This window comes from Falco punctatus (assembly GCF_963210335.1).
Source record: "Falco punctatus genome assembly, chromosome: 20".
NCBI lineage: Eukaryota > Metazoa > Chordata > Aves > Falconiformes > Falconidae > Falco > Falco punctatus.
Window position 1 is genome coordinate 958,471 of NC_137600.1, and position 22,983 is coordinate 981,453.

The window sequence follows — 22,983 nt, forward strand, 5'->3', positions numbered from 1 at the left end:
ATGCCGGTGATGCCGGGACTGGGGCGGTGCTGGTGGTACTGGGGCGGTGCTGGTGGTACTGGGGCGGTGATGCCGGTGACGCCACGGGCGGTTGCGGGGGTGTTGTACCCGCTTTCGCCGCTGGGCGGCGCCACAGCTCCACGCGACGCCGGAAGGGGCGTGGCCTCGGTGTGGGGGGCGTAGCGTCGGTGTGGGGCGCACAGGAGGCGGAAGCGGAAGTGACGTTTCAGGGGCCAGGTTGGGGCCGGCATTGCCGTCATGGTGGGTAGAGGGGGCTTCCGCGTACCGGAGCGGTGAGTGCGGCTCTCCCGGCTTCTCCCCACGCAACTCCGCGGCTTCCCCCCGGCCTGGGGCCTGCCCGGAGCCGCCCCGTGCTGCCGGGTGCTGCCGGGGCGCGGCCGATCGCGTGGCACGTACCGCGGGCCCCGGGCAGCCGTAGCTCAGAGTTCGGGGGGGCGTCGCGGCATGAGGGAGTGAGGGTCCCCGGGCCTGGGCTTTTCAGGGTTTGTGGGCCGGGGGGGTGCTCAAAGTTTGGGGGGTGTTACAGCATAAGGGGGTAAGGGTCCCCAGGTCAGGAGGTGTTGAGGGTCCCAGGGCCGGGGGAACCCTCAACGTTTGGGGGCTGTTGTGGCACGGGGAGGTAAGAATCCCCGGATCTGGGGGTGTTGAGGGTCCCAGGGCCAGGGGGAGTGCAGGGTCCAACCCGGGCTCAACTGTTTAATGCCTCCGTGCTGCACGGTGTAGGTGGACCGAGTACATCCCGCTGGGCAGGAGGATGCCGGGCACCCGCTTCATTGCCTTCAAGGTCCCCCTGAAGAAGGTAAGCACCCGCTGACCCGGCCTGTTTGGGGCGGAAGGTGGCTGTGGGAAAGGATCACGTTGCGGAGAATCAGTGAGTGAATTTCCTTAAAAAAGTGAGGAAGCGTGTCAGTAGGTTATTTTGTTGTTTATTTTTGGTAAGTGGGTTATAAGCCAGGGCAGAGAGAAGCACAGCAGAGTCATTGCTGTTTGACTAGGCAGAGCCTGTGGTGGGACTGCGGTGGTGTTTGTGCTGTGAGGGTGACCAGGGAGCGCTTTTGGGGTGCTGGCAGCACTGCCCAGGCACCCTGGTACGAGGAGGTCTGTCCAGGATGACTCTGTTAGGATAGGAGGGATGCTGTGGGCAGCCCCCACCGGTGCTGCCACATGCCTGGAGGCCGTGCATCCCCGTGAACGCGGTGCTAAGAGTTGAGTTTCGGGAGCAGAGGCTGCAAGGGGTCAGCATGTGGCACCGCTGCCTGCCCAGCTGTGCCTGGAGGACCCTGCTGCTGTGTGCAGGGGTGAGCTCCGTTCTGGAGCAGTTTGCGTGCTGCAGTTACACCTAAAACAAACCCCGGGTCATGTCTGGGGGGGTTGTGGAGCTTGCTACAGGGAGCAGTGCTGTTGGTTCATCTCTGTTTTAGCTGAAGGCCTATTTTACAATTTTCACCGAAGGAAAACTTCAGTTTCTGGTGTGTTTGTCACACTGCACTGTTCTGCCATAGTATAAAGTCTTCAGTCACTCCTGGAAATCCACAGCTGAGCAGACCCAAAGTAGTGAGGGTCTAGACATGTTCTGATTTGGCTCGGTGTAACTTGTGTGTCTGTGTGCATCTGCCTTTCCTCATTGCCCCTGTCCTCCTCTTCAAAGGGATGATCTTTGGGAAGTTCTGAAGCATAAACCTCTTCCCATCGGTCCCAATGCACCTGAGTTTAATGCCTGCTTATAAACATTATTTCCTCTCAGAGCTTTGATCGGAACCTTCATCCAGAGGAAAGATTTTCGCCTCGTGACCTCATTAAGAAAATCAAAGAACAGAAGGAAGAACTGGGCCTGATCATTGACCTGACATACACAACTCGCTACTATGGGCCGGAGGTCAGTCCTGGTCTTACTGTTGGGGAAGTGAAGCTCTGTGTAAGCCCTGATGTTGCTGATAAAGTGGCAGATGTTTCTTGCAAGAAGATAACTTTAAAGAGCGTGAGGCACTCAGATCCTCTGGCAAGGGGATAAGGTAAAGCCTTGCAGGCCCATCGGGATGGGGTTTTCACCCTTGATCAAGTACAAGCCTGAGGTCTTCAACCCTCATTGTGAAGATCCTCTTTGTACCAACCAGCACAAGTTTTGGGCTATCTTAAAACTGGTTTCTATAGGCTGTCCTGAGTGAAGAGCTGATAACAACCAGCTGTGGCTTGTGGTATCGAATGCGTGGATAATTGCTTGGAGAGGTGTTCCAGCCTCCGTGTGCTTCATCCCCCCCAGGGAGGAAAGAGCAAAGGGACAAGAAATAAAAATGCAAACATGTTGCTCTGGAATATTGGTAGTATGTCAAGGGAGTGAAGCAGAAGTTCTCTTACCTAAAATTATGTTGATGCTCTTCTGGGCTTAGTTGTAAAGTTTGGCTTCGTATGGCTTGTGGTTCTTGAATTGATAAGGATCCTTGGATTTTCTGGAAATTGACTGATTGTCTTGTAGGAGCTCCCAGCCACACTCTGCTACTCCAAGATCTTTACAATGGGACATGAGATACCGAACAGGCACACCATTTTTCAATTCAAATGCGTGGTAAAAAAGTTCTTGAGAGACAACAAAGACAACGGTAAGTGTGGATTTCCCTTATGTTACTGTTGTTGGGTAGGGCACTGCAAACCTGGAGGTCAGCGATGTTTTAATAAGCAGCATTAATTTCTTTTCCTTCTCTTGGCATGTGAGTGACAAGGCAATAAGATTGGTTTGTTATGGTAATGGAATTTATGCTGGCTGGCTGATAATTTTGGTAGTGATTCAAGCTTTAATTGAGTTTTATCTCTAGACTGGCTGTAAATACTGATCGCTTCTTGGTAGTAGTGTAAGCAGCAAGTTGTTAGTGCTCAGGATAGCTTTGTGTGGAGCTCTTCGATATATCTTCCCTGCAGTGAGCTGTGTGACTGTACAGATGAGCTCACAGAAATTTAAATGAGTTAATGAGCTGAATTGGTGGTGCTAATTAGACAGAAATACAGTGATGTTGTTGTGTGGTCATTTCTGTTTACGCTGGTGTCCCTGTTGGAGGGCGAATGCAGATGGGCTTGTTGGGGTGGGATTTTGGAGAAGGAGCACTTTGATATAACCTGGTGGTTCTGTGTTACAGATAAACTCATCGGAGTTCATTGCACGCACGGCTTGAACAGAACTGGCTACCTGGTTTGCAGGTGAGCTGTCCTTAAATGGTGTTAAATGGTGGCATGGCTGGCTGCTTCTTGCTCCAGGAGGAAATAGCATTGCCCCAGTAAAACACGAGTCAAGTGATCTGCATCATCCTGGATTTGAAGCTTTGAGGAGGTTGTAGTTAGGGGTTACTTCTTTATCCACATTTCAGCAGACTGAATGCTGATACTCCGTTCTGGCGTGTAAATAGAAGCTGTAAAAACTTCCCGGTTAAAACTCTTTGGTTTTGAATCATCGCTAACCTGTCAATGTTGCCGTAGTCAGCTGTGTAATTAGCAATTTCTTGCTCATCTGTTCAGGTACTTGATTGATGTTGACGGTATGGAGCCGAATACTGCAATAGAGTGTACGTATGTGTACGTTCTTCTTTGGATGCAGAATGTTTGTCATGGCCTTGTGCTTTTCAGATGGTCAAAAGGTTTGGGCTGGCTCTGGGGGCGGGGTAACTGTGTTTTAGCAATGCGTGTGTGTTTTCCTGTCATGTGGAATGGGAGCTGGAGGAAGGGAAGTGCTGGGGGTTCCTCGAGGTGATTGGAAGGAAGGAATTAAGTTTCGTGGAGCTAAGCAGGGCTGTGTGAACATGGGGGGCACTGTGAGCGCAGGTCGGATGGTGCCACGCTGCAGCTCTGCCTGCGTGTCCGCCTTGACACGGGCTGTCGTGTGAAGGGTGGTACGCTGCGTGGGGTCACCCTGCGTGACCTGAGTGTGGAAGTCTGGGTTGAGGGGGTTAAAACCCTTCTAAAGGGTTTAAGCCCTCTGCAGCCCCGGAGGTGACTTGTACAGGGCAATGTTACGACTCAGCCCTGTCTCTCTCCAGTGTTCAACAGAGCTCGGGGGCATCCTATAGAGAGAACCAACTATATCCAAGATCTTCGTAAGAGAGCTGTAAAAAAGTAAGTCTTTTTGTGTGCGTTAGTCCCTGTGCCCAGGGAGAGCTGCTGTCAAGCAGCAAGTGTTAAAAGTGACTAGTTCCTAGGAAGGGAGGTGGAATGGGCCAGTGGGCATGGAGGAAGGTGGGTTTAAAGAGAGCAGCAGGCCTGCTGCCCTTCCTTTTTTGGGGGAACAGTGATGCAAAGGGGCGGTTTTAAGTGTAAAAGAGCTGTTGTGATTGCGCAGTGAATGGTTTGTAGACACATTCAAAGCATACGGAATTCTTTTTAAGGAACTGTGGACTACAGAATTTGGGCTCAGGCCCCTTCAGAGAAAAAGCCGGCACTATACCAAACACCAAAAAGCAGATGGCTAAACATCACCCACATCGTTCGAACCAAGCTGCCTTAGCAGTGCCCAGGTAGGTGTTTGCTTTTTGCCTCTGTGCGTGCCGTACAGCTGAGCAGGCGCAACGGAACGAGCTGCTTTATCATTTTTAAGAAACTTAAACTTGGATTTTTACAAGCTGCCCCTCACACAAGAGCGCCTGTTGCCTTCCTATCTTTGTGGTGGGGAAAACAACCTCCCTGAAACTTGTCTAGAGCCTACATATCACTGAATCATGGAATGGTTGAGCTTGGAAGGGACCTCTGGAGACCATCTGGCTCAGCCCCCTCTGAAAACAGATCCTTCTAGAGCAGGTGACACGGCGGCATGTCCAGGCGGGTGGGAGTGTCTCCAGAGAAGGAGACTCCTGCCTGTGGCCCCTTGTCTTGTTGCTGGGCACCACTGAAAAGAGCCTGGCTCTCTCCTCTTGACACTCACCCTTAAGATATTTGGAGACATTGATAAGATCCTCTTGCAGTCTTCTCTTCTCCAGGCTGAGCAGGCTCAGCTCGCTCAGCCGTTCCTCCTCAGGGAGGCGTTGAAGTGTTCCTTGTGTCTACAGCAGCAAAGCTCTTTGCCTCCAGATAATGTACATTGCCTGTAGATGCAGAATCACATAACTGACAGCTCTGGCACTAGTTCTCAAAGGGGCTAAAATGCTCTCAAGCTGAGAGATTTCATAGGTTTTGAATCAGTTGCCTGAGAGTGAAGCGATAACTCTCTGTTCTAGGCTTCTCCCATCTCAGCAGGGGTGGCGGGGGGGGCAGTGAATGCAGGTAAAGAGCTTCCTCTTGCTGTGGGGCACTTGTCCTATGTGGGAGCTGACCTCTGGCAGCTGCTGTGGGGCAGGTCCAGAAACCATCTGGGGAGCAGACAAGTGGGAGCTTCTCGCAGAGCAGTGGCTTGTTCAGCCCCGCTCTTCAGGGGCATACAGAATGTTCCCGGCTGAAACTTCCCTTACGGTAAGAAATTGGCACATAGGAAATAAGCTGCTAGCTGGGTGTTTTCCTGGGTGTCGCATCATTGAGGCTGAAGCAGAAGGGTGAAGCCGGAGGGGCCGAGGGGATTCACAGCCAGCCCTTCCAGGCTCCGCGTACGGAGAGACTGAACGTGGCCACAACTCCTGCTACTGACTTCCAAATTTTCTTCCAGAAACTCCAGCAGCACCAAGAAGAAACGTAGGCGAGGCGCCAAGGGGCAGGCAGCGCACCAGGAGCTGGCGCACGGGGTGATGGAGCAAAGGTGGCCGTATGGTTTGGCAGCGAGGAACTGTTGGGTTTCATCACCTGCTAACGAGTGGCACAATGGACTCTGCTTTCCCGCCCAGAGCCCCCACTTCTGCCCGGCCCAGGAAACACAAGCTTCCAGGAAACGCCGGCGCCGGCGTAGGAAGCCCGTTGTGACAGCATAGGGAATGTCGTACAAAAGTTTGGCCAGGGCCACCGCGTCCTCACGCTGGAGGAGCTCCGCGATGGCTCTCACTGCTTTGCTGTATCAGGAACTGCAAATGCAGGTGTTCTTAACTTAACATGGCTCTATTTTTTGTTTATTATTATTCTTTTCTTCTTTCCCTCCATCCCCCTTCTTGGTATTTTTACCAATCTCAGAGATTTTTTTTTAATCGGAAGTTGTACTGGGGTCATAGCTCTGCTCCGCGAGGGATGCAGAGGACAAATACGGACCCAAACAGAGCTGGAATAATCCTAAAGAAACATCCTCAGGAGCATCCCTTACGCCTTCAACACCAAAGGGCTTTTCCTTGATTTCCTCACCACAAACCCAGAAACAAGATTTGGCCTGAAACTAGATGATTTGATTTTTTTTTTTTTTTTTTTCCACCCACTTCGGCCAAGTAAAGGTCTGCGGTGCTCGAGGGCCGGCTGCAGAGCAGTTCTTTCCCCCTGGGCGGGCGCAGCCGAGCAGGGGGCGGTTGGGCAGTGGGCTCCGGCCTCACGGCGGCACCGTTTTGGGGTGAGAACGGGTGGGTTTGGGGGGGGGGTGGTGGGCGGGCAAGGCGCTGCGCTGCCGCTTTAAGGGTGCGGGCCGGCTCTGACGTCACGGACCCAGCCTTCCGCTAAAGGACCGGAAGGGGCGGCTCGGCCGGGCGGAAGTGGGTGGTGTTGGTGGTGGCGTGCCCGGATGTTGCGGCGGGTCCTGATTGGTTGCTGAAATCGAGGTGGGGCGGTGCTATCGGCGTTTTGGCAACAACCCGGAAGCGCTGAGGGCAGCCGGCGGCCTCCGGGCGGCAGGTCAGCACCGGGCCCGCGGCCTGGGCCGGCGGCCCCCCCCCCCCCCCCCCCCCCCCAGTTTCAGCCGGGGCCTGGAGGGGGAAGGCGGCTTGGGGGTACCGGGGGGGACCCCCTTCCTCTCCTGGGGGGCCGGGCCTGGCGGCTCCGGTGGAGGGGGTGGCCTCGTATCGGCCTTTCGTTCGCGGGGCTCCGGTCAGGGGGGCTTTGGCCGTGGGTATTTTTCCCCTTAGGAAGGGGGACCCGGTTTGGGGCCCCCCTCCTTGCTGTGTTTTGGGGGGCTGGAGGACCGTGGGGGCTTTGGTTGGGCGGTCCGGGAGCCCGTGGGAGCTTTGGCTGGGCGACCCTCTATTCATATTTTGATTTTTTTGCGGGGGCTGTTGGGTTATTTTCAGAAAGGGAAGGGAGGGGGAGGCTGTTCGGGCAGGGACAGGCAGACGTGGGGGGCTCCTCTGCTCTCCCTTGCAGGGGAGGGGCTGTGGGAGTTCTGGAGGGCTCTAATTTGGGGTGGGGTGTCTTCGACTGTCTTGCTGTGGGAATTGGCTGGGGGAGGGGCTGTAGTCTGGGGTCTTGCAGCTCAGGGAGCGGGGGTGTTTTGGGCGCTTTGTGTTGAGGAATGCTGCGGAAAGTAGAGGAAGCTCTGGGCTGGGGGCACTGGGAGTTACAGCGTGTGGGTGCTGTCTGTTCTCTCTGGGGGGAGAAGGACTGTGGAACTTGGGGGGGGGGGGGGGGAGCTTTGTTTTGGGGAGGTGACTGAGCTCTGGCTTGAGGGAGCAACTGACCCCACACTCCGGTAGAAGCACTGGTGAGGAGAAGCTGAAGCCCACTGAGCTGTGGCTGTCACACCCTGTGAGTGAGCACTTTGGCACGGCAGCCTCTTGCAGGACAGAATCCCGCAGTCCTTAGTTAGGGTGAGAGGCCTGTGGAGGCCCCTTCGGGATGCGGGCTGGGAAACATGGGCCTGCCTGCCTTAAAAAGGGGCTTCTGCTCCCGAGTAGCCCCAAAGGGCAACTCCTCAGGTGGTGCTTAGCTCAGCTCAGGACCTTTCCCCTGTTTAGGAAGGAGCTGTGGGAAGCTGTGGGGTTGCGCATGTGGCAGTCGCGTTGCTGGAAGGCTTGCGAGGTGCTCTGGATTCAGCGTTGTGATTTCATAGGGCATTTTACCCTTACGCTGGTCCAGGTGACTTTTCCAGGGGGAAAATGACTTTTTTGGTGTAGGGGGAAGAGCATTGTGGAGGGTTTCTGGGCTTGCAGCCCTCAGACAGCCTCAGTGCTTCCTCCACTTCAAATTTATCAACTTGTGTGACAGGGCTGTGGGTGAGAAGGGGTTTGTCGGGACCAAGCGGGAGGCAGATGCACGGATCAGGTCGAGGTGCATTCCTGGGGTGACGGGTGTGCCTCCCCAGTGCAGAGGAGAAACGGGTTGCGACTGTGCCTGGGCCAGAGCAATTTGGGATTGAGCTTGTTGGGTAAGGACAGCTCTGCTGAGCGGCAGTGGCTGGAAGGATGGCCTTCAGCTCCGTCCTTGTCTCACCGCTGTGCAAGCGAAACGGTGAATGCTGCAGTGTCGAAACCTCACATAAAGCTGCTTCTGCTCGAGCCTGAATGAAATTCTTTAGCCATCTCACCCCAGATGAGTGACCAGCACTAGTTTTGTTCTGTGGAGAGAAAACTGGAAAGGAATCGTTGCTTTGGGTAGGATTTGGATGGATCAAACTCCAGCTTGAAATCATTTGCCAAGGACTGATCTTGAATTTGTGGCTGCCTTCCAGGTTGGTAAAGGTAAATAGCCAAACTCTGTGCCCAAAAAGAGCTGGGCTTCTCCCAGATTCCTCCCTCAGGACCTAGCTTGGCTCGTGTATTAAACACTTTTCTGCTGAGGCAGGGTGATCCTATCAAGGAAGGACAGTCCTCAGGAAGCTGGATGAGTTATCTGGTTTACGCTGGTTTTGATACACTTGATTTTCCTCTCACTACAGAGTTCGTCAGCCTTGTAGCAGCTTTGATGTGTGTTGTTATGCCTGACCACGCCGACGTCAGCCTCCCACCGGAGGAGCGAGTACGAAGACTGATCCAGGTGGGAAGCGCCGTGGAAGTGAATGAGGACATCCCACCACGACGCTACTACCGCTCCGGTGTGGAAATCCTCCGCATGGCGACCGTTTACTCGGAGGAAGGCAATATCGAGCATGCCTTTATTTTGTACAACAAATATATCACGTAAGAGCAGCGTTGCTTCGTTTGCAAGTCACCTGTGTCAATACAAGGGGTTGTGGGTTTGGTGCTGCATGTTTTGAGCGTGTCTAAACACTGAAGTCTTGCTGAGCTGGAAGAACTGGGTTCTGTCCAGAGCTCTGCTCCTTTTGAATCTCGTTTCCCACAGAGGTGAGGATGCAGCTGCTTAGACTGAGCAGATGTTGTAAAGGTGTTGAGGTACAAACCCGCAAACGCCGCTCACTTCTTTGCAGTAGGTTTGTAAAAGTTCCCTTTGAAGCCAGGCTGAATTTGTATTTCTCTGCCCCTCTGCTAGTGGAGACTCCTGTCAGCAGGAGGGAGGTTTCCTCCCTGGATGTCAAAGCTTCCTGGTGTTTTATCACTGCAGAGTGGCTAGGTTGGCCTCGATTGTCGCTAGGTTGGCCGTAACATCGTATGGACTGGCAAGGATCTGTGGTCAAGGATCTCAGTATTTGGTATCTACCTGGAAAGGATCTAGGCTGGTTGGCGGCTTCTGTAATAAACCAGCTTCGGAGGAAAAGCCTGCTTTACACCTAAGTTACTCCAGCCTTTTACAGCAGGTAGTGAGGTCCTCCTGTGGGTACAGGGACCAGCTGTAGTTTTAGTTTTACACCTTGGAAAGAATCTAATCTGCTTTTCCCTGGCACAAACACACACACATACACCCGAGCCCTTCTCGGGAGGGACGTGGGGAAGAGTTCTGGGTCCAAAGAACCTGATTCTGCTCAACCGGTGAGTTCCTTGAGTACTGAGGACCCTTCTAGAAAGCCCCAGATCGTATATAAGCCCAGCCAACTCCCTGTTTGGTGTTTCAGCTGCTGCGTCTCCAGCTGTAGCATCTACATTCCATGTAGACAAGTGCAGGGCTGCATATTCTTGCTGTCACCTCTGCAGCTGCCCAGAAATGAGCCATCTTGGGTCTGAAACCCCGGTGGAGCGTACACCGTGGTGGTGTGGTGTCAGGTCTGGATTGTGTCTGAGCAGCCCAGAGTACGAGCGGAGTAAACAAGTGCCTCTCTGTCAGCCGTGCACGTTGGTGTTTAACGGGCTGAAAACTGTGATTCTCAGAAAATATCCCCGTGGCACAGAGTGTCCCGTTCCTGTAGGCTTTTTGGCTAAGAGCCTGGCCCTCCCACATTCACTCAGTGCCACTCTGGTATGGTCTGTGCCGTGCCCACGCTACCCGTTTATCCAGAATGTGGTTGGCATCTCCGTGGGCACTTTCTCTCCCTGCCCCCGTGTGCAGGGTTCCTGCCCCTTAAATCCAACACATTTTTCTCTGGTTAGCTTTTCTTCCTGCCTTGCACTTCCTGAGCTTTTATGGGCATCATAGAGAGTGCCCTGGGCGGCTGCACAGGGAGCTGGGAAGTGTAAAACCCTTGGGAAGGTTTCCAGGCTGGTTACGTAGCCAGGGCTGAAGGAGAAACTCTTTAACTAAACAAATGAACGAAAAGTGCCTTTGTTATAGCAGTGATAGGTGCTGGCGTGTTTTCTCTTCAGCAGCTTTCAGATGCTCGTGGCTTTTACGTTACCCTGGCTGCTGGCTGCCAGGTAGGTGGAAAAACTTTCCCTTGGTGCTATTTCTCCAGTGTGGATGAATACGAGCTGTTGCCCAGGATTGTCCAAAGAGATGAACTCAATGTCACAGTCATTCCTTTAAACGAAGGTGTGAAGCTGTAGCTCAAGCAGGAGGCTTGGTGTAGGGTTTTCTACGTGTCCTTCCCCAAGGGGCGTGATCCAGAAGGCAAGAGCGAGGCACTGGTAATGAGAGGCTCTCGTGGGACGTGTTCTGCTCTCCTGTTTCTAGAAAGGGGATCGGAATTCTTCACCTGGTGCTTCAGCCCACACCTGCAGCCAGCGCTGTGGCCATCCTTTCTCAGAGCCCAGCTGCGTGGCCTTAGTGCAGGCGCTTCCCGCATGGGGCTGCACCTCTGGGCAGGAGAGAACTCCAGCCCCGGAGGCACGTGAGAGGCTCTTTGCTCGGTGCGTTTGGTGGGAGCAACCGCATCGTCCTTGGGAGCGAGAAGCTGGATTTCTCTTTATTTCCCGATACAGCGCTCCCCAGGGCTGATCTTAAGGCCTGAATTACGGGCTGAGGTCTGTGTTGTGGTGCCTGATTTGGGGAGCCATCGGGTTTGAGACAATCTTGTCTAGACATGGGGTAATCTCCAGATGGATCTGCACTGAGATTCCCGTTGAGGCAGCCAGTTCCCCGTTTGGCCTCTGGCCACCTGCTCGGTCTCGCACAGGTCATTTTGCTGCACAGCACCTCTCACAGCACCACCGGGCTGGACTTATAACGCACTTCTCTTGTCACCTTGTGAGGCATCTGTTTGTCTTCTTGAACAGCTGCTTCTGCTTTGATGTGAGCAGATGTTTTCCCTGAATCGACATCAGGCACGCTAGGTTTGATTTTTGCTAGGGCCAAATAAGAAAAAGAAAAAAAGAATTTTCTGTGGTGTTTGGGCTCCCGGTTTGCCTGCGTGGCTGTGAGCTGCTAAGATTGGCTCCAGGGGTTTGTGTGGGGTGTTCCAAGGGACTCGAGAGATGCTGGCTTGGCGTGCGTGCCGTAGCAGTGCTTAAAAATAGCCTGTGATGCGGCTGCTCGGTGCCAGACAGCTGCTGCTCATAGTGGACTTGGGAACAGGCAGAGGTTTTGAACAAGCCCAAAACTCCTGGCGATCGGAGCGGCAGGTTTCAGTCTTGCCAAGCCTCAGCTGGGCTGTCGATAGGAAACGTGAACCATTCCTGCCCTTCCTCTGCCTCCAGCGCCAGCCTGCCGCTGCCTGGTCTTGCCCCAGGGTTTCCTCTGGCTGTCTGAGTCCTCCTCTCATCCTGCTGCCCACTTTTTCCCCCCCTTCCTAACTTGTGGAAACCCAGCTGTCTCTGCTGCTTTTTCCATCCTCCCTAGGCCAGCATCTGCTCTTAATCCTTCTTAATTAATCCCTTCCATTTTAATCTGCTAGTTATTGGCAATGATCACAGCCTTGTTTTGTCTCCTCGACACAGTGACCTACTTCGCAAGCACCAGCCGGGAGCGGGGACCTTGCTGGGCGTTTCGGATGGAGCAACGGCTTCTCCGTGGCTCCAGGCTGTGACGTGGTTATGCTGATCCTGCGGTCTCTGGCGAGAGCATCCTCACGCTTTCTGTGGAAACCAGGAACATTCAGTGTTGCAAAAAGTCCTCCTTTTTCCCAGAGGACTGAGGTTTTGAAGCAGCTGGCTTTATTTACTGCGCGCACACAGGCTTCTCAGCATGAAGAGTGTTCTCACTCCGTCTCCCCTGCGTCTTGCCCGCTTGGCTCTGCTTGGTTTGTTTGCGCTGCTCCCTGGGGCACGTTCTAGTGCTCGCTACCCTTATTCCTTGTGCCTGGGCCCGAGGCTGCTCTCTAAAGCAGCTCCTTCGGGTGCTGAAGCGGTGTATCAAGGCAGGCAGGGGGGTTGCATTATGCCCACAGGCTTTGTGGAAGCTCGGAGCAAGCACAGCTCCACTTGCAGGAGACAAGGACCCAGCTAAGCTGGCCAGGAGCTCACCCTGAGCATGCAGTCGTCTGATGCGCCACTGGAGACTTGTCCAGAGCTAATTCGGGGATGCCTCAACCCTGGAGAGCCTCATAGCGCTGAGCCAGAGTGAATTGCCCAATATTTGTAGGCTTTGCTCCTTGTTCTAGTGCTTGCGGTACTTTCTCTGCATCTTCACTGCTGTGTCCTTCAGAGCTCCTTGGAAGGCAGGGGAACAGTTACCCTGTTCGTAGAGAAGCCGAAGATTAACCCGCTCGTCATCGTGCTGGGAGCGGGATGATGTTGAGCTCATTCTTGATGTTCCTCCCAGAAATCTGCCCAGAAATAGATCCCTGCTGCCTGAAATATTGCCCTGACCTTCCAGGATGGTCGGGCCACAGAGCTGAAAGGCTCCAGATGCCGCAGCTGGGGATGTTGTGAACATGCTTTTAGCTTACCTGCAAGTTTTCCCTTTTCAAAGTCTGAGTTAATTTCCCCACCTCTTGCACAAACTCTTCCTCCGTACAGAAGGACAGTGTGAGCACTGAGTCAGCCAAGTCCTTGAGCTTCTGTGTAATCCCCTGGGATGCTCGCAGAGGTGTAGGCAGGTGCCCAAGGACCTTCCTGAATCGCTACCAGTGTCCTTGGTGGTTTAGACTGGCTTATTAATGGTTCTGTTCAAAACAAATGTATTTATCCCTGAGGATCACCTCCAAAGTCCAGGTGGAAGAAAAAAACCTCCTGAGTGAGGTGCTCCCCTGGGACTGAACAAGATCTCCTGTGTGCCGTGAGGAGCTCAGAAAGCTGTTATATGATGATTTCCTGCAGAAAGGCAGATGACTATCCTGATTGCGGGCAGCATAGGGCCCGGGGAGGTGGCGGAGCAAGGGAACAGTGCTGGAGGGAAATGAGCTGTACCCCCAAAATGCTGCTTATTGTTTTGTGTTTGTCCCTTTCTGCTGTGATTCCGAAATCACCACTCAGCAGGCGGCTGGTAACAGCACGGACAAGGATCTGGAGTTCCGTGGGCAAAGCAGAAAACTCTGCAGTGAGCTCTGCTTTGGACAAGTGCAGTTTTAAAGGCAGGATAGAAGGGAAACCAACCTTGAATTATATTTCTGTGGAAGGGGGGGGGTAAGGCAGCGGTTTTACTGACATGGTCTAGCTGGCTTTCCTGCTGGAATTGCAAATCTCTGTTTTGAAAGCTGAAGTTTCCTTGAAGGGAATGCTTTTTGCTGGTTACCTTTTGCTTTTAGAAGTAGTCTAGGATTGTGGAGGCTCTGCAGTGCATAGACTTTTTCTGCCTCAAGCTAATGTTCCCCTTTAATGTAGCTTCTCTCCTGTGTTTACAGGCTCTTCATTGAGAAGCTGCCCCAGCACCGTGATTACAAAACTGCCGTCATACCCGAAAAGAGGGAGACAGTGAAAGTAAGTAGGAACGTCACCAAGTCCCTGATGGCTGTGGTCGGAAATGCTTTGGGGTCATCACCCTGGAGGTTTTTCATGGCTTTGGACTGAGTGATCCACACAAATGCTGAGAAGCCTTTGGCTTGGCCAGGCAGCCCTGACCCCTTGGGGTTGGGTTCTTCTTACCCTGTTGTACTTGTGCTGGGCTGGCTGTGATTGTCCAGTTTACGTTCTGCTGAGCACTGGGGTGTCCTTTCTTTCCTGTTAAACTCCCTGCTTGTTAAAGACCACTTCGCTTTGCCATGCATGGGGGCTGGGTGCTCAGTGCAGTGGCTCTCGAGGGATTTGCCAGGGGATCCTTGGAAATTGCTCACAACCACGAGGAGCTACCACTCCTCTGCTCAACAATGAGCAGAAGCGAAGGATGACGTTGCGTAAGCTCTTGCTCGGTGTTGTTGAGGGTGCTGTCCGTGCCACCCGGCTACACTGCGCCTGGCTGCAGCCTGTCCACCCGTGGTGCTGGAGCTGCTCAGCTCTTTCTGCCTCGTGAACGAGTAGATGGTTTATCACCTCTGGGTGCTAGATGTCCATTGAGTCTTGTTTCTCTTGCCTTGGGGCTATCACACTCCTACAACCGTGTTTCCTCCCTCCAGAAACTGAAAGAAGTAGCCTTCCCCAGAGCTGAAGAGCTCAAGGAGGAGCTGTTAAAGAGGTACGCCAAGGACTATGCTAAGTACAAGGAGCAGAAGGTGAGTGAGAGGAGACTGGAGGCCTGTGCTCCCCAGAAGGAGCCTCCCTCAGCCACAAAGGGTTTGGAAGAGGGCAGGTCTCCAGGGCTCCCTGGGTGCTCGGAAATGTCATGCGTGGGTAGCGCCGGCTTGCAGGGTGCAGCCTTGTCACCTGAGCGCAGGGCTGTCCCCATCACTGATGCCGTTACGGAGGTGAATCTGTCATGGGTGTCCCTGCATCTCTCTTTGTTGAGCATCCTGGAGGCAGTCTGAGCCGGGGCTGTGGTTGGCTTGGTTGTTTTCTCTTTGTCCCAACATGAGGTCTGGGTCTTCTGATCCAGAAAACTCAGCAGGTGGCTGGTAACAGCACGGACAAGGATCTGGAGTTCCGTGGGCAAAGCAGAAAACTCTGCAGTGAGCTCTGCTTTGGACAAGTGCAGTTTTAAAGGCAGGATAGAAGGGAAACCAACCTTGAATTATATTTCTGTGGAAGGGGGGGGTAAGGCAGCGGTTTTACTGACATGGTCTAGCTGGCTTTCCTGCTGGAATTGCAAATCTGTTTTGAAAGCTGAAGTTTCCTTGAAGGGAATGCTTTTTGCTGGTTACCTTTTGCTTTTAGAAGTAGTCTAGGATTGCGGGGGCTCTGCAGTGCATAGACTTTTTCTGCCTCAAGCTAATGTTCCCCTGTTTGCTGGTGTCCCTTGGTGTATTTCTCCATGTAGAAGGCGGAGGAAGAGGAATTTGCACGCAATTTGGCTTTGCAGCAGCAGCTAGAAGAGGAGAGGAATCGGGTAGCCCTGATGAAGCAGCAGCAGGCAGAGCAAGAGCAGTTTCATGCCTTTGAGGAGATGATTCGACGACAGGAGCTGGAGAAGGAACGTCTAAAGATAGTGCAGGAATTTGGAAAGCCAGAGCAGAGTCCCGAGTCTCTGGATGGACCCCTCATCCCTGGCGTGGAAAAGCCTCCGACTGATTTAATCCCAAAGGTTCCCGTCTCTCCAGTTCACCCTGCAAGTCCATCAGCGGGGACTGTCTCATCCAAACCTCCTGTTGTGGACAGATCTTTGAAACCCAGTGCTCTGGGGAACACGGAAACCAGTTAGTACCTCCCAGTGCACCCTTCTCCCTTGCTGGGGCTGAGCCAAACACTGCTGAGGAGCTGATTGCTCTGGGAGGCTCTTGGAAGTATCTGGTGATGGTTCCGGCCCTTCCAGGGGTGTGACCTTCCAAGTCACTGGATGTTCTCCCTGTTGGCCAGTAATGGTTTGCAGGGCTTCTTTTTCTCTTCCCCCACCCACCCAAATTCTTCTTTTTCTCTCCCCCCTGCCCCGACCAAATTCTTCTTTTTCTAACCCTCCCCCCCCTGCCCCGACCAAATTCTTCTTTTTCTAACCCTCCCTCCCCTGCCCCGACCAAATTCTTCTTTTTCTAACCCTCCCCCCCCCGCCCCGACCAAATTCTTCTTTTTCTAACACACCCCCCGCCCGCCCCGACCAAATTCTTCTTTTTCTAACCCGCCCCCCCCAGCCCCGACCAAATGATTCTCCTCCAAAATGCTGATTCAGACATTTCCCAATGACTGTTTTTTGACCAGTGACACATCTTAATTCAAATGTGTTGGGGTTTTTTTTTGGGGGGGGGTCATTTTTCTTCACAAAAACTCGGGTTTGACACAACGCTAAAGGTTTCTTTCTCTCTATGTGTCTCTTTCCCCGTTTGGAACGAGGTAGTGGCTGTCCTTTATGAAGTGTCACTGTGACTTCATTTATCTGTCGCTGTCACTGCCGTTGTAAGGGAGCACTGAACATTTCCAGGCTGAAACGTTTCGGTCTAGTCCCTTCAGGTACCGTTTCTCCAACATCCCCAACTGTCATCACTCGTTGTGCTCCCGTTGTCCCCACAGATGCGAGTATGGATGTCCTCCGCCAGGTCATCGTCCCGAGGGAACTCTGCCAGAAATTCCTCCAGCTGGCTGATGCCAACACGGTCCGGGGTGTGGAGACGTGCGGGATCCTCTGCGGTACCCTGGTAAGGTGATAACTGGGATTAAGACCCCGGGAGCGGCGTGCAGGCGCGGTAGCTTTGAAAACAGCTGGAGGACCCTGGGTTTCGCCACGGAAGGCTGTAGTGCAGTTTCACTGACGGCTGAGCTTTCGTGTGGGTGTTAGGGACGATCTGCCCCTCCTTTTCCTCCCTTTTTTAGGATTCCCTCACGCTGAGGTGTCAGGCACCGCGTCCCCACGGGTGTTCAGCTTCCCCTCCCTCCTGTTGATGACTCTGCTGGGTACCTGCCTGCAGGACCCCCGCGCTGCCAGTGACAGGCGGCCCCGGGGACGTGTCCTTTTGCTACCAGCAGGACTGAGGTGTCCCAGCTATGAGCTAGGACCCTCGCCAAGCCAAGGCTGTGCAAACACCGACTGGAGACAGTTAGTTCTCCCGCAAACAGGTTGCGTGCCCAGGTTTCTATTGGCAGCTCCAGCCTGTCTCCCCTGTGCTGCCCGGGGCTGCTTTGCTTGCAGGAGTTCGCTTTGAAATGAAATGGTTTGATGTAGCAACTTTCTGCAATCCAGCTGCTCCCAGACACTTGATGATTATTTAATTATGAAGCATCATCTCCTAGTGAGTGGAGAGATTTGCTTCGGTGGGTGGACAGGACTTCTCTGAGCTCTTGTGGGTTGCTCTGCACAGCAGGGGAAACGAAATAAAGCTGTGGGTCATGCTCAGCCTCGGAAAATCCCGTGACTCCTTGGTCAGTAACTTACCCTTCCCATTTCAGTGACTGGTAAATGGACAGTACATCCATGGGATTGTTTCCAGACCTGCTGTTCCCTGGGCTGAGCCCCCGAGTGATGAATGCACAAACACTGCTTTCCCAAAGCTTGGGAAATTACCTTTGCACCAGTGGGCAGCAGCAGCGTTTCTTGCTCTGGGGGGTGTCAGGTGGGTAACAGCCTCCCCGTGCTGCCTTGCAGATGAGGAACGAATTCACGATAACCCACGTCATCGTTCCCAAGCAGTACGGAGGCCCCGATTATTGCAACACGGAGAACGAAGAGGAGCTCTTCGTCATCCAGGACCAGCATGGCCTCGTTACGCTAGGCTGGATCCACGTGAGTCGCTCGTTCCTGTCGCGCTTCCCAGCTGGTCTTTCAGCCAGGAGGGAAGGGGGTGCATGGAGCAGGGCTGGTGGAGGAGGATTGACCAGGGGGGGTGGCGTGGAGCGGGCAGCATCCTCCACTGGGGCTTCTCCCCCTCCGCTGCTGGGGCTTCTCCATCGGATCGGTGCAGTCTCAGTCCCTACTTGCGCTGCGGGAGAAATCTAGGCTCGCATTTAAATTTGGTCCCTCCTTAAAACATCGGGCCCTTTGAAACTGGGGTTTGGGGGCATGGAGCTGATGTTTCATCCAGCTAAAAGCTGACTGCAGAGGCACCGTCGGGGCATCCCGAGCTCCTGCTGGCAGCGCAGAGCCTCTCTCGTGGTGCAGCCTTGTAGTAGCACTGCTTTTCCCAGACAACTCTGTGCGGCTCTGCCGTAGGATGTGCCAGTTCCAGATTCCTCCGCTGGCTTCAGTGCTGCCCTGCTTGCCTGTCCCCACGGAGCCTTTGGCAGTCGGATCGGTGCCAAGCAAAATGTTTGGTGCTGCTGAGTAATCTCTCGAAAGCAGCAGCTGCCTCACAGGCTCTGACAAATAAAAGCCTGCTGCGTGTGCAGGGTGTCTGCTTTTGGTGTTAACCCTTCGGTGACAGCCCTGCGACATTCGGGGACCCTCAGGGGTTCCTTTGACCTTCCTGCTGGCCTTGACAAACAAAAACGTAACAAGGAAAAGGACAAAGACCTTTCAGCAAGAGTTAGGCGGTGAAATCTTAGCTGTTAGCTGGAGATGGGGAAGGTGGTGGCTGGTTGTGGTCGTACAACCCTCGGCTGTCCTGGTGGAATGGTATGTTGGGCACATGGAGACGTGGAAAGTGCCTTGGTGGTGTGTTGCTCCAGGAGTAGCTGGGTGAAGTGCCCTGCAGGGAGACACGCATGAAAGCATGGATGGTGTTTTGCCTTGAAGTATGACTTCACGTATGGGATACGGCCAGAAATTTAGAGCTCCTCCTGTAATTTCTCCAAATGAAAAAGAGGAGCAGATGTTTTGGGATGATCCAAACCCATTTGCAGTGTGCAAGCATGTCCTCTGTGCCACCGGCGGAGCTGTGTCTTCCCTGTTGCAACCTTCTCTTGGTAGACGTGGTCCCTTTTGGACCGGTTTTCCAACCGACTTTCTCTTTTCCCTGCGTTTCAGACTCACCCCACGCAGACAGCCTTCCTCTCCAGCGTCGACCTGCACACACACTGCTCCTACCAGATGATGTTGCCAGAGTCCATTGCTATTGTGTGTTCTCCAAAATACCAGGAGTAAGTATGGATGCGGGGTAAGGAATGCCATCCCCTCTGCCTCTCTAGCCTCTGCAGAAGGGATCCAGGGGCTCAGAAGGGATCCAGGGGCTCAGAAGGGATCCAGGGGCTCAGAAGGGATCCAGGGGCTCAGAAGGGATCCAGGGGCTCAGAAGGGATCCAGGGGCTCAGAAGGGATCCAGGGGCTGTTTGCCACGACCTCTCCTCTATCGGATTCCTGGTGTGGGAATAAATAACATGACAAGTCACATAAAGCTTTACCAAAAGAGGCTGGAAGAGTGTCTGTGGTTCGACAGCTCTTCCCAACTGGTTTGGGGGGTCGTGTCCAGGCGATGGGTGCCCACCTGTGAAAGGAGACCAGCCTGTGGCTGCAGGGCTGGGGGGAGGAGTGTCACGGGCAGGGCTGTGTCCCGCAGTGTGCATCTCTGCTCTCGGGGGGAGCAGACTCAGGCACGCTCCTTGAGACCCAGGAGGAGGTGCTTCTATTTGCAGAGGCTTGTGCTACACGGAGTTTGTGTTTATTTGCTCTAGGACGGGGTTTTTCAAGCTGACGGAGCACGGCCTGGAGGAGATCTCTTCCTGCCGACAGAAAGGATTCCACCCACACTCCAAAGACCCCCCTCTCTTCACTGTAAGTCACCCCAGGAGGCAGCGGGGGCTGTGGGACTGTGGGTTGGCGTGTTGGACACTTGAATTTATATCGGGGGGGGTGGTCCTGGGCTGTGGCCCAGGACAGGAGGGTCAGCATGGCAGGGGCTTGTCTCTTCCTAGGATTGAGGGGTTAAAGCTTTTGAACTTGTTAGCATGTTGGGGGTGAGGTGCAGGGCGTGTTGGGGGTGAGGTGCACAGCACTTCTCTGCAGAAACAGGTCAAGGCAGCGGCGAGGGCTCGTGTTTGAGAGGGAGGTTTGTATTCGTGTCCTGCCGTGGTCTCCGAGGCACCGCGCAGGGCGCTGGTCCGAGAGGGCTGTTGTGTGGAGGGCGCTGGGTGCAGTCGTGTCAGGAGGTGGAGGAGACTCACCTGAGCTGTGGGAACATCTGGATAATCCCTGTCCCCTCTTCCCCTCTCTTCCAGACCTGCAATCACGTGTCCGTTGTCGAGAGAGACGTAGTCCTGATGGATCTCCGATAGGCCTCTTGCCTTAACTGTTTACAGAAAACCATCTACCTTCCACCTAGGCCTAAGGAATTCTATATATTTTTTTTTTCCCCTCCTGTAGCAGACGATTTCTACCGTGTGGTGATCCTTTCCCTTCCTCCCCCAATAACCACGGTGAAATCGGTACCCTGACCTCAGTGGGAGCACACGAAACCTCAGTGCCCAGCATCGGGCTGACAAAGTGGTGCTGAGGTTCCAGGCGTGGAGGAAAAAAGCTAACTGGAATTTCAAAGACAGAAGTTAACACTGAAGCAATTGTTTAATACTCTAATCTATGGCTTGAACAGCTTTGGGGGGGGGGGGGGGGGAGTGTTCCCTGTGATTTGCTGCAACTGTGAGGGGTGGAAACCTCTTCAAGTGCTTTCCAAAGCGGGACTTGCCCAAATTAACCCGTGATTTGTTTCGCCGCTCGCTCTGGGTTGCGGTGGTCTCAGTGCAGCTGGCTGGAGTAGATAAATCTTTGCTGTAGTTTAAGATTGCGCCCTCCCAGCCCCTGTCACCTCACACAAGAGTTTATCACCGCTGAGCCGGAGCAAATCCTGCTTGCTGGTGCTCAGCGCTTTGGCCGGTGAGGCAAGAAAGGGGCTCAGGCTCCTTGGGGAGCCCCTATTTCAGCATTCTGGGGGAGAAGGTACCTGGCTGCAGCACCGCTTTGCACAAGCTGCGTCGTTCCAGCGGTGTGAGGGGCGTCTGGCTGCTTTATCCCGGGTGTGAGATTCGCTCTGGACCTTGTGCCGCCCGGCGAGGGCTTGGCTTCAGCTTGTTGCTGGTGTCACCCTGGAGGAGGCTTTTGGTCCCCTGGCCACAGTGCTGTCACCTGAAGGCTCTACTTCGCCTCTCGGGAGACGGGACTCCAGCAGCTTTTGCCGCTTCGATCCTCAAACGCCACCGTGCCCGCTGGCCTCGGCGCTTCTCAGAGCAGCACGACGTCTGTCCTTGCCGAGAACAAGCACCCCGTGATGTCACGTCTGGCGGTACGCCAGCTGGGGACCCCCTCCGAATTACTGCTGTGGGACACCCCGCAGCCGTTTTCCTTCCCTGCACCCTCGCTTCTGCCGCCGTGGAGAGGGAAGCAGCGGTGCTGGAGGGTGGAAGCATCTGGGCTCCAAGGGCTGAGCGTGATGCGCAGCGTCTCCGCGTCCTCGGGCAGGATGCTCTGACCGCCGGCACGTGGCTGCGCGGGGAGGGGGGAGACGGCTGGAGCTGCCTTCCCGCCTCTGGCGTGCGCGCATACGTGTTCTCTATGTCATGTCCATGTCCTTGGATGTACAAAAATCTGTGGTGTACAGTTTAACACAGATGATTGGGTGATCTTGGCTGGGTTTCTTTTGCTGCTTGGGTTTGTTTTTTTTTTTCAAGCTAGATCAGGGGGTTGGAGGGCTCTGGTGAGGTTGAGAGCAGGGAAGGAATCTATTTATGTAGGGGTTGTGTTTATTTGTGACGGCTACCGCCCTGCCTCCTGCGTGACAAACTGCTGCCACCATCGTTTTTGCGCCCAGTTTTGGAACTCAGCTACCCCCCGCCCCACCCCCCGCCCCCGGCAGCGGGAAGGAAGCAAGTGGACTTCAGGGGCAGCTGTAGAAACTAATTTTCAGACCTGATTTATTTAAACCGTGCTCCAGGGTGGGTTTTGCAGCCTGGGGGTAGGGATGCTCATCCCACAGCCCCGTGCAGGATGGAGCCATCTGCTCTTCACCCTGACGGCCCCCCCACACACTGCGGGGACGAGAGCTGGGCAAGCCCGTCTTGCAAAGCGGCAATTCCTTCCAACGGACGGTGAATATTTATCTCCGCTCCCCATCCCTGAAGGTCTCAGGGCTGAGCTGACCCCAGCATCGAGCAGAGCGCGCCAGCCAGGGCGAGGAGCTGGTGGCAAATCACAACTTCGTGTGTAGGTTTGTCCCAGTGACCGATAAAACCCTCGTGGAGAATTTTTGAAATACTCACAGCGCAGCCGGCTGCGAGGGCTGCGTTTCTCACGTCAGCGGCCAGCTGCTGCCTCGCACTCTCTGAGCTGGCGGCTTTTTAATCGCATTTTTTCACTTAAAGTCACTGAGTCATCACTTTTGTGTGGCAGGATGAATGCTGATAGCCTGGCACTGCTGCCTGCATCCCGCTCACCCTCCCCTCTCTCCAGCTGCCCCAGATGTGGCTGTTACATCTTAAAGTTGCTCAGCATGGGGGGTTGAATTTGGTAGGCGCTAAACCCCAACAGAAATAGTTTTTATTTTCTGCAGTGACAGGGGTTGTGTGTTCGGGGGTTTCCTGCAGGCAGGGGGTGATGCTTATCTCTGCCTCGGACTTGGGACCTGACCCAAATCCCTGCCCCGGCTCTCGCTGCCGGTTTGTCCATCCTCTGCGGCAGCCCAAGAGGTTTAAAGCGCGAACGTTACCCTTGTAGGGAGGTGCGGAGGGCCGGGAATTCTGAAATCCCCCGGCAAACCGGGACTTGGCCCCCTCCTCATCCTGCCTTCATCCCAGCGCCAGCCTCGGGGATGCTTGGCGTTCCTCGAGCATCCCAGGGCTGCCGGGCACCCTCCCCAGCGCCCAGCCCCGGCACGACCGCCGGCTGGATTGGCTGTGGTGGCCAAACGTTGCCTTTTTAGGCTGCACGGCTGCTGCCGCGCCGGCCCAGCTCCAACTGGCCGTGCCAAGGTGCCGAGGGCCGCGTTGGGTACCCGGTGCCTTGGGCTGGGCCGAGGATGGAGGAGCCCCCTGAGCTGGTGCCGCAGTGAGGTCGCAGGGGGATGCCCCGTGGGTTGCTCTGGGTGGCTTTGGCACGGTCCCCACTACCTCAGGGTGGGACGGGGTCCTGCCACCAGCT

At 54.5% G+C, this 22,983-nt stretch overlaps 2 protein-coding genes across 7 annotated transcripts; both read left to right on the plus strand.

Annotated features, from left to right (window-relative positions):
- Positions 1–184: 184 nt before the first annotated feature.
- Positions 185–6,291, plus strand: DUSP11 (dual specificity phosphatase 11). The gene is made up of 9 exons (XM_080370172.1): positions 185–293; positions 745–820; positions 1,766–1,897; positions 2,495–2,618; positions 3,150–3,210; positions 3,526–3,572; positions 4,044–4,119; positions 4,389–4,517; positions 5,636–6,291. Exons 1-9 carry the CDS (start codon positions 259–261, stop codon positions 5,892–5,894), a joined length of 939 nt encoding a protein of 312 aa, XP_080226298.1. The 5' UTR covers positions 185–258; the 3' UTR covers positions 5,895–6,291.
- A 241-nt stretch (positions 6,292–6,532) lies between these two features.
- On the plus strand, positions 6,533–21,475 carry STAMBP (STAM binding protein). 6 transcript variants are annotated; one of them, XM_080370163.1, is made up of 11 exons: positions 6,533–6,732; positions 8,428–8,510; positions 8,708–8,948; positions 13,817–13,892; positions 14,525–14,620; positions 15,322–15,697; positions 16,503–16,627; positions 17,572–17,709; positions 18,889–19,001; positions 19,533–19,632; positions 20,076–21,475. In XM_080370163.1, the coding sequence occupies exons 3-11, from the start codon at positions 8,734–8,736 to the stop codon at positions 20,130–20,132; spliced, it is 1,296 nt and encodes a 431-aa protein (XP_080226289.1). In that variant the 5' UTR covers positions 6,533–6,732; positions 8,428–8,510; positions 8,708–8,733; the 3' UTR covers positions 20,133–21,475. The 6 variants fall into 6 exon arrangements, with proteins under 6 accessions (XP_080226289.1, XP_080226290.1, XP_080226292.1 ...); XM_080370166.1 differs by having other exon boundaries at positions 6,683–6,732; positions 8,428–8,500; XM_080370164.1 differs by lacking the exon at positions 8,428–8,510.
- The last annotated feature ends 1,508 nt before the right edge of the window (positions 21,476–22,983 follow it).

What these genes read in the sequence shown, in the direction of transcription:
- DUSP11 (XM_080370172.1), top strand. Translation starts at nt 259, where the DNA reads ATGGTGGGTAGAGGGGGCTTCCGCGTACCGGAGCG. An exon ending in TCAAGGTCCCCCTGAAGAAG is followed by an intron (nt 821 to 1,765) that starts GTAAGCACCCGC and finishes ATTTCCTCTCAG; the next exon opens with AGCTTTGATCGGAACCTTCA. An exon ending in CGTAAGAGAGCTGTAAAAAA is followed by an intron (nt 4,120 to 4,388) that starts GTAAGTCTTTTT and finishes ATTCTTTTTAAG; the next exon opens with GAACTGTGGACTACAGAATT.
- STAMBP (XM_080370163.1), top strand. Translation starts at nt 8,734, where the DNA reads ATGTGTGTTGTTATGCCTGACCACGCCGACGTCAGCCTCCCACCGGAG. An exon ending in TTACGCTAGGCTGGATCCAC is followed by an intron (nt 17,710 to 18,888) that starts GTGAGTCGCTCG and finishes CCTGCGTTTCAG; the next exon opens with ACTCACCCCACGCAGACAGC. An exon ending in TGTTCTCCAAAATACCAGGA is followed by an intron (nt 19,002 to 19,532) that starts GTAAGTATGGAT and finishes TATTTGCTCTAG; the next exon opens with GACGGGGTTTTTCAAGCTGA.